The 16,323-nt window shown below is 44.0% G+C and overlaps 1 protein-coding gene across 1 annotated transcript in view; it reads right to left on the bottom strand.

The window, feature by feature from the left end:
* The window catches only part of LOC138285560 (uncharacterized), a 999,550-nt gene extending 983,471 nt beyond the window's left edge, over nucleotides 1-16,079 (bottom strand). The window contains exon 1 of the mRNA XM_069225654.1: nucleotides 15,846-16,079. Within this exon, the coding sequence (XP_069081755.1) occupies nucleotides 15,846-15,919 (74 nt within the window). The 5' untranslated portion in view covers nucleotides 15,920-16,079. The remainder of the gene's footprint in view (nucleotides 1-15,845) is intronic.
* Nucleotides 16,080-16,323: the final 244 nt, after the last annotated feature.

The following is a 16,323-nucleotide window of genomic DNA, read 5'->3' on the forward strand; positions in this document are numbered from 1 at the left end:
TGCAACATAAGCCCTGTCATGGGTGTCTCACCCAGTTTGAGATGGGGAATTTTGATAGAGGGCAATTTCCACAAAATGGGTCATGGTGGTCCTTTGATATGGGTGGATGCACATGGCTCCAATGTAATTTCTGACAAGATTGTTCCAACTGTGGAGGAAAGCACCCCTTGGCACAAAGTTTTGGAGGGGTGCAGTGGGGATGCAAGGTAACACAGGTAGAGGTGGGGGGGATAGAGGAAGGGGTCAGAGGCAGTGGGTGGTGGGAAAAGGGCCCTACCCCTAATACATTTCAGATATTGAGCTACTGGCTTCAACTTTATCAGAAACAGGAGGATCCAAATGCTTATACTGGGCTTTCTTGGAATGTTGCCAGTTATGTTACCAAGGTCCCAGAGTTAGGAGATGGGCAAAAAAAATTGAAATCAACTTTAGACAATCCTGAAGTCATTAGATCTATGTTACATAAGGAATTGGAACAAGGAAGAATAGTAGGCCTATTTTCTTATTGGCCTCTGACAGATTTGGTAATTTCACCTTTGGGGGGTGGTTCCCAAAAAAACAGGCAGAGGAATTTAGGGTAATTTATCATTTGTCCTGGCCTGTAGGTTCAGTTAACAGTTTCATAGCCCAAGAGGACTCTATGGTACAATATGCTCCAGTGGATGAAGCTATTGCATTATTTAAATGCTGTGGTTGGGGGGCCATAAATGGCAACATCCGATATTCAGTCTGCTTTTTCAACTGTTGCTAGTGCACCAAGAGGATTTTTCTTTATTGGGTCTGCATATTGATGGTTTCATATTTATTGATAGGATGTTCCCTGTTTGAAACATTTAGTACTTTTTGCAGTGTTTTTTTTTTTTTTTTTTTCAAAAGACTGGACATTATGTGGATGATTTTCTACTAGTGGGCAAAGGACGTTCTGATGAGTGTCAGGGAGCATTACAGTGCTTTCAATCAGTCATGGAAATTTTGTGAGTTCCATAAGCTCCAGAGAAAACTGAAAGCCCCACTACTTGTATTACTTTTCTTGGAATTTAATTTATTCTGAACATCTAGAGATCAGTTTACCAAAAGACAAAGTAACCAAACTTATTTCTCTCTTGGAAGAAGGGGATGCACAAGCCTAAATTGGAGTATAGGCTAATTCAGTGCCTTCTAGGTCATTTGAATTTTGCTTGTCGTGTGGTGCGTGTTGGTGGTGCCTTCTGTAAGCCATTGTGTTTCTTTGTCAAAGGTGCTGTCTTGCCACATACTTGCATCGCTCTGTCCAAGCCAAGTCAAAATAATTGAACTCAGGTGCTTGTCCAGATTTGTTGGCGGTTTATCTGGGTGAAAATGACTTGGTGTCCCTGTCAGGGATTGGGTTATCGAGGCTAGGAAAGCTGACTTGTTAAGGATCAGGGAAAAATGGGATGGCACGCACATTTTGTGGACAGAATTGGTGCTGCTGCAGTATTGGAGCGAAGCAAGGAGTCTTAGAGCCATAAAAAAAAAAAAAAAATCAGAGGAAAAAAGATAATAGAGAGATGCAAGGTTTTTGTAGTCGACACAATAGCTCAGTTTTATTACACAAGGAAATTGTACAGGAGGATGTTTCCTTTTTAGACAGGATGGGGTGCACCTGTAATTTTTCGGTAACAATTTTTATTTGTTGGAGCTATGTTTGAAGATTGCTGATTTACTAGGCGAAAGATTGTGAGATTGGGTTTATTCAGTTCATAGTTAAGCTTTTTTGGTGGGGCAGGAAAATGCCATTTATTAGATGGGAGGGGGTATGAGAGCAGACCAATGAGAGGTCAGGGATACTGAGCATGGATGAAAGGATGAACGTACAAGGGTAACTACTCATGGGTAGAACAGGGTATTTGGATATTGGTTTGGGAGAGGAGGGGTCAGTATGGGGGGAAAATATTTTTTAGAGGAACGTGTTGCGTGCATAGGTGTTCTAATGTTAAGTGAGGCAGGTTAGTTTTGTAAGACCTACAACCAAGGTTGTTATTTATTGTTGACAAGACCTGTTCTATTAAAGCAGTCCTTTACCCCTTATAAAGTTTGTGAACGTGGTGTATTTTGCGCTTCTCTTGCCAGATAACATTTTAAAATGCTGTGTGCAGTGTGCCCCTTTGACTGTGGGCGCTACGGCCAAGTCCTGATGGGCCTTTGAGATTGCCAGGTTTCCTCAGCATGATGCTACTTGTAAAAAGTCTGGGGCGCTGTGGTACGTTCATTAGCACGGTTGACACACACTTGACTATACCCCAGCTCTCTCAGCCTTCGCAGAGCCAGGTGCCTATCAGGATATCTCTCCCAGTCTCCTTCCATGCCAGGCTCCTACTGACGAATTCCCACGTAGCTGGCTAGCCACAGTACAGGGTTAGCCTTTTTGGGTGCAGTCTCGCAGGGCACTTCCATTCAGCGCTACACACAGCACAAATCGCTGTGAAACTCACATGACCATCTGCTTCAGTACAGTTCCGGGCACCTGCTTATTTTGTACCAACAAACACAAAAATGTGCGCACTCCATTGCCACCCCTGTGCACGGAAAGATCACCTTTTGCGGGGGTCCTGTGTTGAGGCTTGCAAGTGCTCAGCAGGTCCTGGAACAGTCAGAGACGGAGCATCTATTGGTGCAGCAGGTACAGTGGCACCGGGAAAAGGCACCTGAAGGGTGCACTGAACCCCAATACTTTGGCAAAGCCAATATGTTTCTCCTGTGCAACATCTATTGGTCTGTCAATGTGTTATAGACTTGTTGCACACGTCCGTGCTACTGTCTAAAAAATACAAGTCAGTTGATCTCTCATAGGCGAAACCTATGGGCTTTGCCCATGCTTGTTTTTCCTACCACTAGGCACAGGATCTGCTGTCCACAGCCCTCTTGTACAATGATGTAACCCTATTTACAATGGTGTACCAAGGTATGTCAACATTCTGCATGCTTGCAAACATGTGAAGACTGAATAATCGGAACTGCATTCTTGTACACAACACATTTACAGACATTTATAGCAATGCTCACCATCGATAAGTGTTCCACCCAGTGTACCCATTGCATCTTTTTATTTAAAAGTTGTTTTTTACTTATTGATTGTCGATGAAGCATTGCTCTCTGCGTTATGTCTCCTTGATGACAATATATGGCAATAACATTGTTTAAAAATAGTTGCTCTTTGCTGTATTCGATACGTAAAAACGCATATTGCAATATTTAAAAATCATTACAATAAAGGTTTACAATTTAAAAGTGTACCAGATGAGTCAGAAAATACAGAAGTAAATTCACTGCTGTTCTAGCGCACACAAATCTGCCAACCACAATAAAATGTATCACTTTACAATAAACAGCTTATAAACAATTACACATTTCCCAGCTAACAAGGAAAGTTTCAATTCTTTAAATACTTAAAATAAAGTGAAGAAAGTTATGCAAAATCCTCGCCTCCGGTCCTGACATAGAAATACATGAAGCGGACTATAAATTACAAATTCATCAGTTCATTCAGCAGCATGCTTTGGTAGATTTGTTTTATTACATTTTCGTTAGAGACTTGCTGCTGCTCCCAGTAATAGTGTCAACCCAAAACAATGTCCTGCTGGCACTCCCTCAATATATAGAATTATGTATAGTGCGGACCAAGCCTCTGCGCATCGGAGCACTATACAAACAGTTTCATTCGAACATGGTTTAACCTCACGTGCCGCTGTACTGATATTACCAGCCAAAATCTTTTTCTTGCACAGTAATCTGACATGCCATGTCAACCCTGGTCACAATATAAGAATGTAGGTGACATATCTTAAGTCCAAGTAGCAATGCATAGATCTTATTTGGTACAGATGGATGTTATTCCAGCTCCCTACTTATCAATGCTTAGGCACAGAGGAGTCGTCACAGGCTGGTGGTGCAGTTCAAATGCCTCTGCAAAACCCATACTGGTTTCTGTGCCTGCCAAACAGAATTAGTGATGGGTGAAGTATGGGCTATCTGGTTTATGGACACTTGGCATTACAAAAGATACCACTAAAAACGAAGCCACACTGAGTATTAAACAGTGTACTATTGAGGAAGATCTGATAAATATTAGTGCTGTAAAATGTGATATATTTTAATGGCTCGTTAAGACTTAAGCTCCTCAAAGTTATTTTCATGCTTACTGAAATCAAGAGCAAGATATATACAGGTGGACTGCCTTATTTATTTGAAAAGTGAGCATTTTAACACTGAGGCAAATGTCCAGACAAAAAGCAAAAAAATGAATGCCTTTAAAGAGATATGAAAGACCATATAGTTTTCCACCTGTCTCAACTTGAGAGGTAGATTCAGAGCTTGGGGACCACAAAGCAGAAGGAATGCAATGCGGTGCGTTCCCACTTAATATGTGGAAAATATTTTTGCTGAAGATTTTTTAAGCGCAAGGGTCTGGCTGCAGAAATATTTTGTAGAATACTGAACTATATGTACATTTTTATCTCATTCGTGGACAGGTTTTCAAAGTCAGAATATTGCTTGGTGATATCCTTAAACACAAAACGGGATGGTTAGAATAGGTGCTTAATTTAAGCCACTATTTTTAAAGTCTGGCACAAAAACATTACAAACAAGTGTAAAAACCAAAGGGGGTTGAAAACCAGTTTTGTAGGCTGCTCACAAAAGCTGCTAATGCAAGCCTTTTCAATCAAGTATTTTTTCAGCACTGCTATACTTTGCCATGGGAAAAGGTTTACTAATGCGCACTAATGGTATACAAATGCCTACTAATGGTATACAAATGGTATACTCATACTTAATGGGTATACTACTGCCTACATACTTGCACAATACATCCAATCTGGTGTCATGAAAATATGCATACAGGTCCCCCGGTCCCAAAATGAATATCGTAGTTTTGGAAATGTTTGTAGCAAGATATTTCTCTAGGTTGGTGGGATTACCCCAACTGACGTCAGGCAAGCGTGTCGTGAGGTTAGTAGTTAGGCACATAGTCACACTTATTTTTTGTCTACTTTAGCTTAGGTCTGAAGTCTGTGACCCTTCACTGAGTCACTTGGCATTTTATTCCTTTTATGATTTTAGAGAGGCATCATTTTAGTGATGTTTTATTATTCTTATCAATTGTCCTTCTCTGCAGGACTTCATTATTCATTGCTTTGCACAATATTTCTTTATGTGCTTGCATCAAGGCTACATATGATAGGTTCCCGGGTATTGCCGATTCGGAGAGTACAGTATCCTCCTTACTTTATTAAAAACATCAGGCTGCCTTAGTATCCTTAGAGGGGACATTCCAGTCAGATGGCCATCCCATGCTATCCATTGCCTCTGCAGTTTCAGCAGAAACTTGGCACTTCCCCTTCTGTCACAGAGGAGGATTTCCAGCAGACTAACAGACCGCTCCATTACCTTCAGCACAGATATGGGGCTTGTGTTACACTCCTGGGACTAGATGGACAGATTAGGGCAATCACTGCTACTTGCTCTCATGTAGGAATCTTAGTAGTGTGTGTACGAATCTTGGTAATGCTATTGTGACAAATATGGTGGGACTGTTTCTATGTTTCACTTTCTTGGTCACCATCGTAATAGTGTCTGGTTTCATCACCCTTATTATCACACTTCATGAATTTTTACGTAGAATACAGTTGCATCAATAAATCCTATTGAACAACGATATGCTTCTGTTTGTCATTACACTTATGAGACTTGTGTAACTGAGAGAACGGGGCACGATCTGTTTCCACCATAATTTCCCCAAGGAGTCTAAGAGTGTCATGTGATGGGCTGCCACACATCACTTTTACCTACGGTATCTGTGAGGTGCTGCTAGCTGGCCGGAACGGCTAAGCCGACAGCTGCCACACGGTTTGGGACTGGACTCAGTCCCCCATGCTCGGTGGTTCTGCTGCCCAGAACTCAGCAGTCTCATTATTTTGGCAAAAGTCTCATGACAAGCACATGAACAATTAATTGACTGTCACCTTGAAACATTTGGGGATAATGGGGGGGGTGGTCAAGAAGACACCAGGGTTAGGACTGTATGATGCAACAACTTTACATCGCCCAGTGCAGGATCGGTTTACATTGAATAACAGTGTTATTCTTTTCGAAGGTTAATAGTGACATAGGAGGGTGTTTTCCTTCAATGAGTGAGGGAAGCTACATCTACTGCAGTTCAGAGAAGGGTCCAAGTGAATCAGTTCCTCAGTGCACTTGAGGAAATACCTCAGAAGGAGGCTATGTTCTTCTGTAAAGATACCTTCATATGGGCAATTTTCTCATTTGTGTGGTTGTAAATAAGAAATATGGAGATTGTAGAGTTTCTCAGGATGAAAAGAGGGCAGGTTAGATTAGAAGTAGCAATACTAATGAAAACATGATGTTCAAACACCACTTGGTGCCATAGCCTTTTACTTTGGTAGTGCTCAAAAATAAGTGTATTGCTACAAAAGTACAGTTGACATGTAAACTTCAAGGTATTCGTACAAGTTTGCCACTGACATAGTTAGGGCTTGTGCTACACCAAGGCAAGGCGAGACAGCTGCCTAGAACACAAAAAGCTAGCATTACAAAGTCCCTGAAAGCACCATATATGGTCTCAACAATAGTGCCATGAGGCATCAAAATGTAACTTTAAATAAACAACTGAATCTCACAGCACAAGGCTTAGAGGCTTTAATCTACTGACTCACTGTAAAATCCTAATGGAGGTTTAGAACTTTGCATGAAATGAATTAACAAATTGACATTTTTCTATTAGGAAATGTGTATAAAACCTGCTAAACAGAGATTTCAATAAAACATCCTCCAAAAAGAGCTTGGGGACCAGAAACACCTTTGCATGTTGTGGTAGGATGCACGCCTTTAGAGAGGGTGCCATCTAGACAAGGTCTACATTTTACAAAGTGAAAATAATGTAAAAATTAGCCTTCCCCCACAGAGAATATGGTGACCCTGCATGAGTAACCATTACCTCAGAACAGAAAAATATCAAGAAATGTTTTCATACATCAAGAGCAATCAGTCCCATCAATGCAAGGAAAAATAGAGTTCCTGGAATTGAATATATTACCGGCCAATGGCTTCTCACTTAAAACTCACTGATCAATGGAAGGAATCTATTATGAGGCGATAAACGCCAGCTGATGGCTGCAGTCTCACTCAGGCTTGGTGAGGGTCACAATAGTAATTGCCTCACCCTTGTGAGGGATAAAAGCATTGCCAAAACAAACCTGTGTGACTAGTGAAAGTGGCTTCCCATCTAGGCCTGTGTGTTGCAAGGGATGGTTGAAAGACAGATTAGTGGGTGGAAATACTTTGCAGTGTCCAGCTCCTAGATTTGGTGTGACCCAGGCTCTGGAAAACAGCAAACAAATCGGTTCTCCGGAGAGCACCGAAATTAAGTCATCTCAGACCAGATATCTCACTGGGTTGTGGCTCCCACAGATTGCCCAAATACTAGTTCACTCACAAAGTTACACCATGAGTAACCCTAAGTGCACACGCATAAAAAGAAATGAATGGGGATCCATTGAGGAAGGGAGTGGTCTCTCCATTTCCCACAGACACCAGCAGCAGCTGCCGCCCCAAATCTCAAGGGGGAGGGAGGGGTGATGGGAGAGAACGAAGGAATAAAAATAAAAAATAAAAAAGAATAAAAATAATTTAAAAAGAAAAACCCCACTAACAACAAAAAAGTACCTGCCTACTGCCATGCACCTCTGCCCTTCTTCTGGTGCCCCACACCAGCACAAGCTCCCCGGCAATCCTGGTACTACTCTCATGCTAAATCTACCGTAAGAGCAGCACCAGGATTGGACTGATCAGCTTGTTTTGCCACTCAGAGAGTGCACTCGAGCCTGTGTAATTTCTCCAACTCGGTTGTGCTACCCAGCCAGGCTGGAGAAACCTGAGACAGCCGGCCAAACACACATGCACACTTAGAAGTGCACAGAGTCCACTGCCCCTCCCCTCTACCTCCTCCCGTGACCCAGCCCCAACCCTCCCTTCACATGCTCCTGACTTAGCCAGGTGGTGACGTTCCTTCGCCATTGCGAAGGAGCCGCCCTTAGACACCAGTGCCTTCCACACCCTTCACAGGTGATGGCATTGATGATACAAACTTCTTTCTCTGGCATTCTCACTCCTTGTCATTACAGACACTGCCTGCAGTCTACAAATCACTGATTTCAAGTGTATTTATCTAACTAGTTAAATGACCCCTTGAATGCATTAGGCAATCATAAAATAGTCTTGGACTAAAAACAGCATTCGAGGTGAGCTACCTTTTCGGAATATCTCGTTGGTAAATGCCCTCAAGTGCGGTGTGCAGAATTCTGGGCCTTCGGTAGCTTATGTCCTTCGATATAAGATTATATATATATATATATATATATATATATATATATTTTTTTTTTTACAAAAATACTGTACACTAGTTGATGGACTACTCCTGACCCCCAGCTGCTCAATTAAAAACAAAAATACTTCATTTAGCCTTAGAAATAGCAGACTGAATCGGGTCGCCACACATGTTTACCCTTCAGCACGAGTTTGGAGGTTGTGATGGGCCAAAACACCCTTGACCGATGGGAAGCACATGCACAAACGGTTTTCTGTGCACAATATTGACCCAACTACATTGTTGTCTATGCATCATTTCCTCCCTGTAGGACCTAGAGAAAACTACATGCACAAAACTTTACAGTAAGCAATAATTGGCCCTATTACGCGATGGTGTAAAGTTTAAACCTTACAAAAAATGTTATTCGTTTGTCTTTCTACTTTGCGTACTACTCAGTATGAGGCCACAAGAGTACACAGTTTGTGATAATCTACTATTGATGTCATGACTTCAGTTCACGAGGGAGACTCTATATCCTAGATGAGACATCGTCTTAAATCAAGAGAGGCAGTGGAAAGCGAATAATGGACGTCATTGAGAGTACGTAATTAAGATCCCTCTAGCTTCCAGATTACAGCCAAACTCTGCAGGCACTACCACTTTCAGCTGCCTTCTGACTCAATACCATTCACCGCCCCAAGTCACCTACATCCAATTATAGCACTTTATCCTGGAGCTCTTTGGCTTTGTAAACTCAAACAAAAGCTACAAAACGCATTATCTAAAGTTGTGTGGGCTAAAACGCCAATGTTGCAAGAAAGTGAGCTATATAATAGGGGCAAGCTATGAACTATGGGTGGGAGAGATACTAGTGCAGGGTTCTCCAACCTTATCTTTAATAAGAACGTTTTATGTCAAATGACAATCATCCCAAGCTACTAATATTAGTGTTGTAATAGTGCCCACATCAAACAAGATTAAATTAGTGCCACCCAATGCAAAATTATCACCAGTGATCAGCTCAGTGGATCAGGCAGGACAGGGCTGCTAGCATCATGTAAACAAATGATTTGTCAATTTGGAATGCCTTTATATTGGTACTACATAATAGTCATAGCTGCAACAACCAAGTGCCAAATAATGTATCACTCAAATATTAGCTTTGCGTATATTTTAGGAATTCAACCTTTTTCTTTCCAAACATCAGCATAGGAGCTCTGAAGATATACACATTTTCATCTGGAATACACACTTCAATATTGGAGTACATGTATTAATTCAGCTAAGCAATAGCTTCTAATTTACTAGGCTGGCTGCACACACTAGGGATACTTAGAAGTTGATGGAAAGCTACCAATAGGTCACAAGCTACTCCTTGGAGAAGTCTGTACTAGTGATTCTGTGCAGCAACCATCTCACGCATTGGACCAGTAAAGAAATTATGTCAACCATTTAGTAGCTGGCAGTGCAAGCGCACTCCCCCCTCTCCCCCCCCCCCCCCCCCTCTCTCAAGCCTTAGGGACTTCCCCAGCCCTTCAAGGTGGCCTATTTAGCCCAAGGCCAACAAATATCTGTATAATAAGTGAGACTCAGGGACCCCTTTTCACATTCTGTAAAGGGGAACCATCATCTTACATTATACCACTGATGTCACCAATGACAGGAACATCATTTAAGCTCAGCAGGGAATGCAAGTGAGTTATTTCTGATGTTTATGTCCTTTAATCTGCTGAGACAAGCACTGCGATGCTAAGCCAAGGGAAGAACGAAAACAATGCTAAAAGTTCTGTTGGATGTTATTAATGCATTTAATACATTCTTTTGCCTCTCTTTAGAAATGTATCACTGCCAACGGCGGTAGGGTTCAGGATGTGTGACATAGCTTCCATATATATCCCCTATAACCACAGCCACTGGAATTTTGTGACTGCGATGTGCAGCGTTCTCTGCATGATTAAGAATTTATCGCATTTGCCACACAATTCATCCGCTGCATAATTATCAGATTTCCAACACAAAATTGCTCCCAACTGCAATGGGTTAAAGGTTACTGAAAGAAAAAAAGTATTTTTTGTTTTGTAAATAGTTGCACACGCTATTCAAAGGCTAACTCCTATTTCTCATTTAGTGATTGCTGGATTCAGGTATAAAAAGTGCTACTAACGGAACGAAACCTGTGCCCAGGCAGTGATAATATGTATTGAAATGACAAAATAGTGAAGAAATATCACAATGGAATGCGTCGTATGGTACGATAGGTGGATTTGTATTGTTCATTATTGAATGTGAGGAGGAAAAGAGTACTTTACAGAGTAACAGCAACAAAAGCGATGGATGCCTAGATATATAGTGTGTCTAATTTATTTGTAAATTGGCAGGTAAGCATTGTCTCAAAAATCCCATAGTAGGATTCAATGAATACTGGTGGAGAATGCTGAAGAAGCTTGATTAGAGCTGGGGTGTTCAAATTACTTTTAGCTCTGGATCAGGTAGACAGCTTTATCCAGGGCAGCTTTCCATGAGGCAGGAAGATGACTGGGAGGCCGTCAGCAAGGTGTTGCTACTGCCTGTGTGGGACCAGACCCTGGACATCGATTCACCAAAATGCTAGGGGTAGCCGAAGTGACATCATCCAAAATGTCGGAAGCTGATGCCATCACAGACTTGTTTGAAATTTCAGATCACTCCTGGGTAGCAGCACCCTGCACCGTTTTTTAGGATGTGTGTCCGTGCCCTGAAGAAGGTGTCCCCCGCTTTGCAGTTCCACCGAAACGCGCGTTGGCGCTGTATGGGACAGTGGGGGGGTCACTTTTGTTCTGGAGCATATACAACTTAGAGACCACCATGCTTACTTTAACAAGATTTGTCTTGATATCAGGAAAATCTATGAAAGTATTGGCAAGAATGAACATGATCTACAGCAAACTGTATAGGTGTATGGTTATGAAACGTACTCAAATATTTCTATAGGAACCAAAAGGATCAGGGTTCATGCTCCCCTTTTTTGGGAAGAAATGACCCCATTAAATTGTTTATGTTTTGTCCCATGCATCAAAAGGGTTTTCATACTTTTTATGTGACAGTGTATGAGTGGTGTGCAAGTGGTGGTGGAATGGCCGGAATGGATGGATATGTAGTTTGAATATGTTGAAAGGGAGTGTGTGCTGTGATCCGATATTTCTGGAAAAAAATGTATAGTCAAAGTAAATTAAGTGATTTGCAATTTATTAAATATTTGGCTTTATCAATTTTCTGCCCAGTTTATTGTTGTTTCAGCTCCATTGTATATATTATGAAAATATAAGTAAGGGATTGTCCTTTTGATTATAGTGAGGCAGTCTTTGTGCTTAGATTTTTTTGTGGACAACACAGGAAGTGGCATTACACGACCTTTTTTACCCCGATGTTAGAGAAAGCATTGTCACATGTTGTTTGACATAATAGCATTAAGGTATTGACACCTCTGTTCTCGAAACACCAACAATAAGTGCAAGATTAATAAATTAACATAACAGGTTTCTAAAGCAGATAGTAATCTACTTTTGTACCATGCATATATATTAATTGAGTGTCTGCCATAATATGCTATGAGTGCAGCCATTATATGTCAAGAATGGTCCCTTGGTACATCAAGTTGGCAGTAGTTATCTATCCAGATATAGCCAGTATGGACAAATTTCCACATATCTGTGCGCAGTTCCAAAAGCCAAGACATAGCGTATAATGCCCAGGCCCCACCACGGACAAATACAATAGTCAGTGCTCAGGCACAGTCACCTGTTCTTCCACACAGCCTCAAATAAAAGGCACAATCATTATTTCGAGGTTTCCTCACACAATAAATAGGCGTTGCATGGGCATTACTTCCACAGAGCTTCAAATAAAAAGCAGAGCCATTTAAAGTTTTCCGCACACACCAAATCGGTACTGTATTGGCAGAAGCAGATCAAAGGCAGTCAATCAAATGGCTAAACATAGGTCGATGTAAGGCAGGTATAACCTGCCTGGGGACCCATATGGACTCCACTGGACCGACCACCACTGCATCCACTTCACCTTCCAGAAACAGGTCAATCACCACCGCACCCTACAGCCACCCCACCACCACTGGAGCAAAGCCACCCAAGACCAGCTGACCAGCGCCCTTGCCCAGAACCCGCATAACGACCCCACCGACCCAGACACCGCCGCCCACAACCTCAGACAGTGGATCAACGACTACGCCAACTCCCTCGCACCATTCAAGAAGACCACCAACAACCAAGCCACCAAGAAAGCCACCTGGTTCACCGAAGAGCTCCAGACCTCCAAGCGCATCTGCCGGAAACTTAAGAATAAATGGCTCACCGAACACACACCTGACAGCCTCACGGCCCACAAAGACGCCACCCGCAGACACCACCAACTAATCAGACTAGCCAAAAGATCCTCCTTCAAAGACCGCCTAGATAACAACGCACACAACAGCAAAGAACTCTTCAGCATTGTGAAAGAACTCTCCAACCCCAGCGCCAACGCCAACGACAACGACATTCCACCCTCGCAAGAGCTCTGCGACTCTCTGGCCACCTTCTTCCACCAAAAGATCACCGACATCCACGACAGCTTCAACACCACAGCTGCCCCCACCACACCAGACACCACCCCCGCTAACACCACCCGCTCTGAGCGCCTAACCTCTTGGGCCAACGTCAGCGACACCAAGACACGCAAATTCATGAACTCCATCCACTCCAGATCACCGTCAGACCCATGCCCTCACCACGTGTACAACAAAGCAGACGCAGCCATCGCTCCCCAACTACGGAAGGTCATCAACATCTCCTTTGAAACAGCAACATTCCTGGAAAGCTGGAGACACGCCGAAATCAACGCCCTCCTTAAGACGCCCAAAGCAGACCCCCAGGACCTCAAGAACTTCCGACCCATATCTCTACTCCCGTTCCCTTCGAAGGTCATCGAGAAAATCGTCAACGCACAACTGACTTGCCACCTCGAAAACAATGACATCCTGGACCCCTCCCAGTCTGGCTTCCGACAAAATCACAGCACTGAGACCACGCTCCTCGCTGCCACAGACGACATCAGATGCCAAATGGACAACAACGAAACACCAGCCCTCCTCCTCCTGGACCTATCAGCCGCCTTCAACATGGTATGCCATCACACTCTGAGAACCCGCCTCTTCGAAGCCGGAATACAAGAGAAAGCCCTCGAATGGACTACATCCTTCCTCTCTGACAGAACCCAGAGAGTCCGCCTCCCTCCCCTCTGCTCCAAAGCCACCAAAATCATCTGCGGCGTACCTCAGGGCTCATCCCTCAGCCCAACATTATTCAACATCTACATGGCACCCCTCGCTCAAGTAGCCCGCCAATACAACCTCAACATCATCTCCTACGCCGACGACATCCAGCTCATCCTCTCCCTCACCAAGGACCCGCACACCGCCAAGCCCAGCCTCCACGAGGGAATGCAGGCCGTTGCTGAATGGATGAGAAACAGCCGCCTGAAACTGAACTCGGACAAGAGGGAGGTCCTCATCCTCGGACCCAACCCCTCCGCCTGGGACGACTCCTGGTGGCCATCATCTCTAGGAACCCCAGCAACACCAACCGACCACGCACACAATCTGGGCTTCATCCTCGACTCCTCCCTCTCCATGTCAAAACAGGTCAACGCAGTCTCCTCCTCCTGCTACAACACTCTCTGCAAGTGGATCCCAACAGACAAGAAAAACAGTGACACAGGCCCTCGTCAGCAGCAGGCTAGACTACGGCAACGCACTATACACAGGCATCCCAACAAAACACCTGCAGCGCCTCCAACGCATCCAAAACGCTTCCGCCCGACTGATCCTCAACGTACCCCGCCGCAACCACACCCCACCTGAGAGACCTCCACTGGCTCCCCGTTGACAAGAGGATCACATTCAAGCTCCTCACCCACGCACACAAAGCACTCCACAACACCGGACCTGCTTACCTCAACAACAGACTCAGCTTCTACACCCCCACCCGACAGCTCCGCTCCGCAGACCTCTCACTCGCCACCGTCCCCCGCATCCACCGAAAGACATCCGGCAGCAGATCCTTCTACTACCTCGCCTCCAAGACATGGAACACTTTCCCGACCAACCGCCGACAGACCCAGAACCTACTCGCCTTCAGAAGACTCCTCAAGACCTGGCTCTTCGACCAGTAGCAGCCAACCCCCCCCCCCTCAGCGCCTTGAAACCCTAACGGGTATGTAGTGCGCTCTATAAATATATTGATTGATTGATTGATATACATTGGGTTTCTTCTCTCCAGGAGCAAGAGGCAATGAAAAGGCACAAGCAAAGTTCAGGAGCAGAGAAAGTGAGAACCCTTCTGTTTATAGAACCCGTGAAATGGGGCTTTTGTAATTAGCCAGCAGAAGAAAAAAAATCCTTGGAACTGCATACACTTCAGAATGTTATCTATTTGCTAAATAAAAACATTCTGAAGTGGGATACAAACTCAAAAGATGCCAGTTTTGGTCCGGAAACAAAGGTAAACAAAGCACACCTCGAGCCCCATTTTCTTTCAATTCCTACCAGTGCCCTTTTAATCTGTGAGGTTAGGGGTCACAAAGGCATTGCAAGGAGCAAATCAGGGAAAAGACGTCCATGGACAGGATTAGTGTCTGATCAGTGGAGGGGACATGTTTAGAGGGAGGAAAGGTTTGGTTCTGTGCAAGAGGTTCCATTAGATCACTAAACGAACAGTGAGACTATGTGCAACTCAGATTGTTTGATGTCAAGGGTGGTGGAGGCAGAGAAGCCGCTGACGTTTCTTAGCTGTTCTGCAACTTTAACTCTAAATGGAACAAAATGGGCCGTTTGCCTGCCTTCAATTCGAGTGCCAAACAGCCATTTCGCGTGCACTAAAGGACTGTACATACAAACAAAATGCCTGTCTATTCTAAGTGGTATGGGCTGTAATGTGCTGTGAACCGTGCCTTTTAACAACGCCATTATTTGGCATTGCCACCTTATAAGTAACTTGCTATGTTAGATTGGCTGCAAATACACTGCTTGAAATAGTAACATTCCACAAAGTGAGTGTTATAATCTATAAAACCGCCTTACTCTGTCCCAACTCATCGACTTCCGATAGTTAAAAGGCTGAGTTGACTTACTGGTACTGGAATTAGGCACACCGTTATAGTTATGGAGCTGTCACCGGGACACCTTGTATCTGGTGCTTATTTATAGCAATACATTCTGCAGCTGTTTCAGTTAATTTGAAAAAGCAACGAAATGAAAGGGAAATCCGGAGCTGGAAAAGGATGTGCACTGGGGGGTCACCATGCTGTCACCCTATTCGTGCCCTATCTTTTCAGCAAGCGCACTTCCAAACGTGCACATCCACGATAACGCCTTTCCACAGTGGTCTGGAGTTTGAATGGCAACATTTCGTATAAATGATGGTGGTTTATTTGTAACAAAGCACGAATGGGGTCGGAAATTGTTGCTCACCTGAGCTCTGCCCAGCTGTAGTATCCGCTTTGCTCCGGGAATCCACTGAAAGTACTGTTGCCTTGTGCATGCATGCCTGCCACACCTTCCACTTTTTCACCCCCGTTTCTGAAATGTCTTTTTTAACAGGGCTACTACGCCACGTGAAGCAGGCTTCCCGCCGGACTGAAATCATCTATCTGTGAAACGCCGGCTGTGTGTCCAAACTCGGCCCTCGCAACCACCGCCACTGCTTTGTTTACACCGCGCGCGAGACCTGTATCCTGGATATCAACTACTCACCTACCCCGAAGCCTCTGGGTCCTAGCGCTTCCCGTGTCTGCTGAGAAGCACTTAGAGCTCCAGTGTGTTTCAAGGACTCAGTAAGTCACAGTGACCAGACCAGCAAGCGGCAGTTGCCTTTTGCATGCTCTGAGTCGGATAATGATGCACATAAAACTACAAGTCCCAGGATGCAGAGCACTGGTGGCTAAAAGAA

This window comes from Pleurodeles waltl, chromosome 3_1 (assembly GCF_031143425.1).
Source record: "Pleurodeles waltl isolate 20211129_DDA chromosome 3_1, aPleWal1.hap1.20221129, whole genome shotgun sequence".
In the NCBI taxonomy this organism is placed as follows: Eukaryota; Metazoa; Chordata; class Amphibia; order Caudata; family Salamandridae; genus Pleurodeles; species Pleurodeles waltl.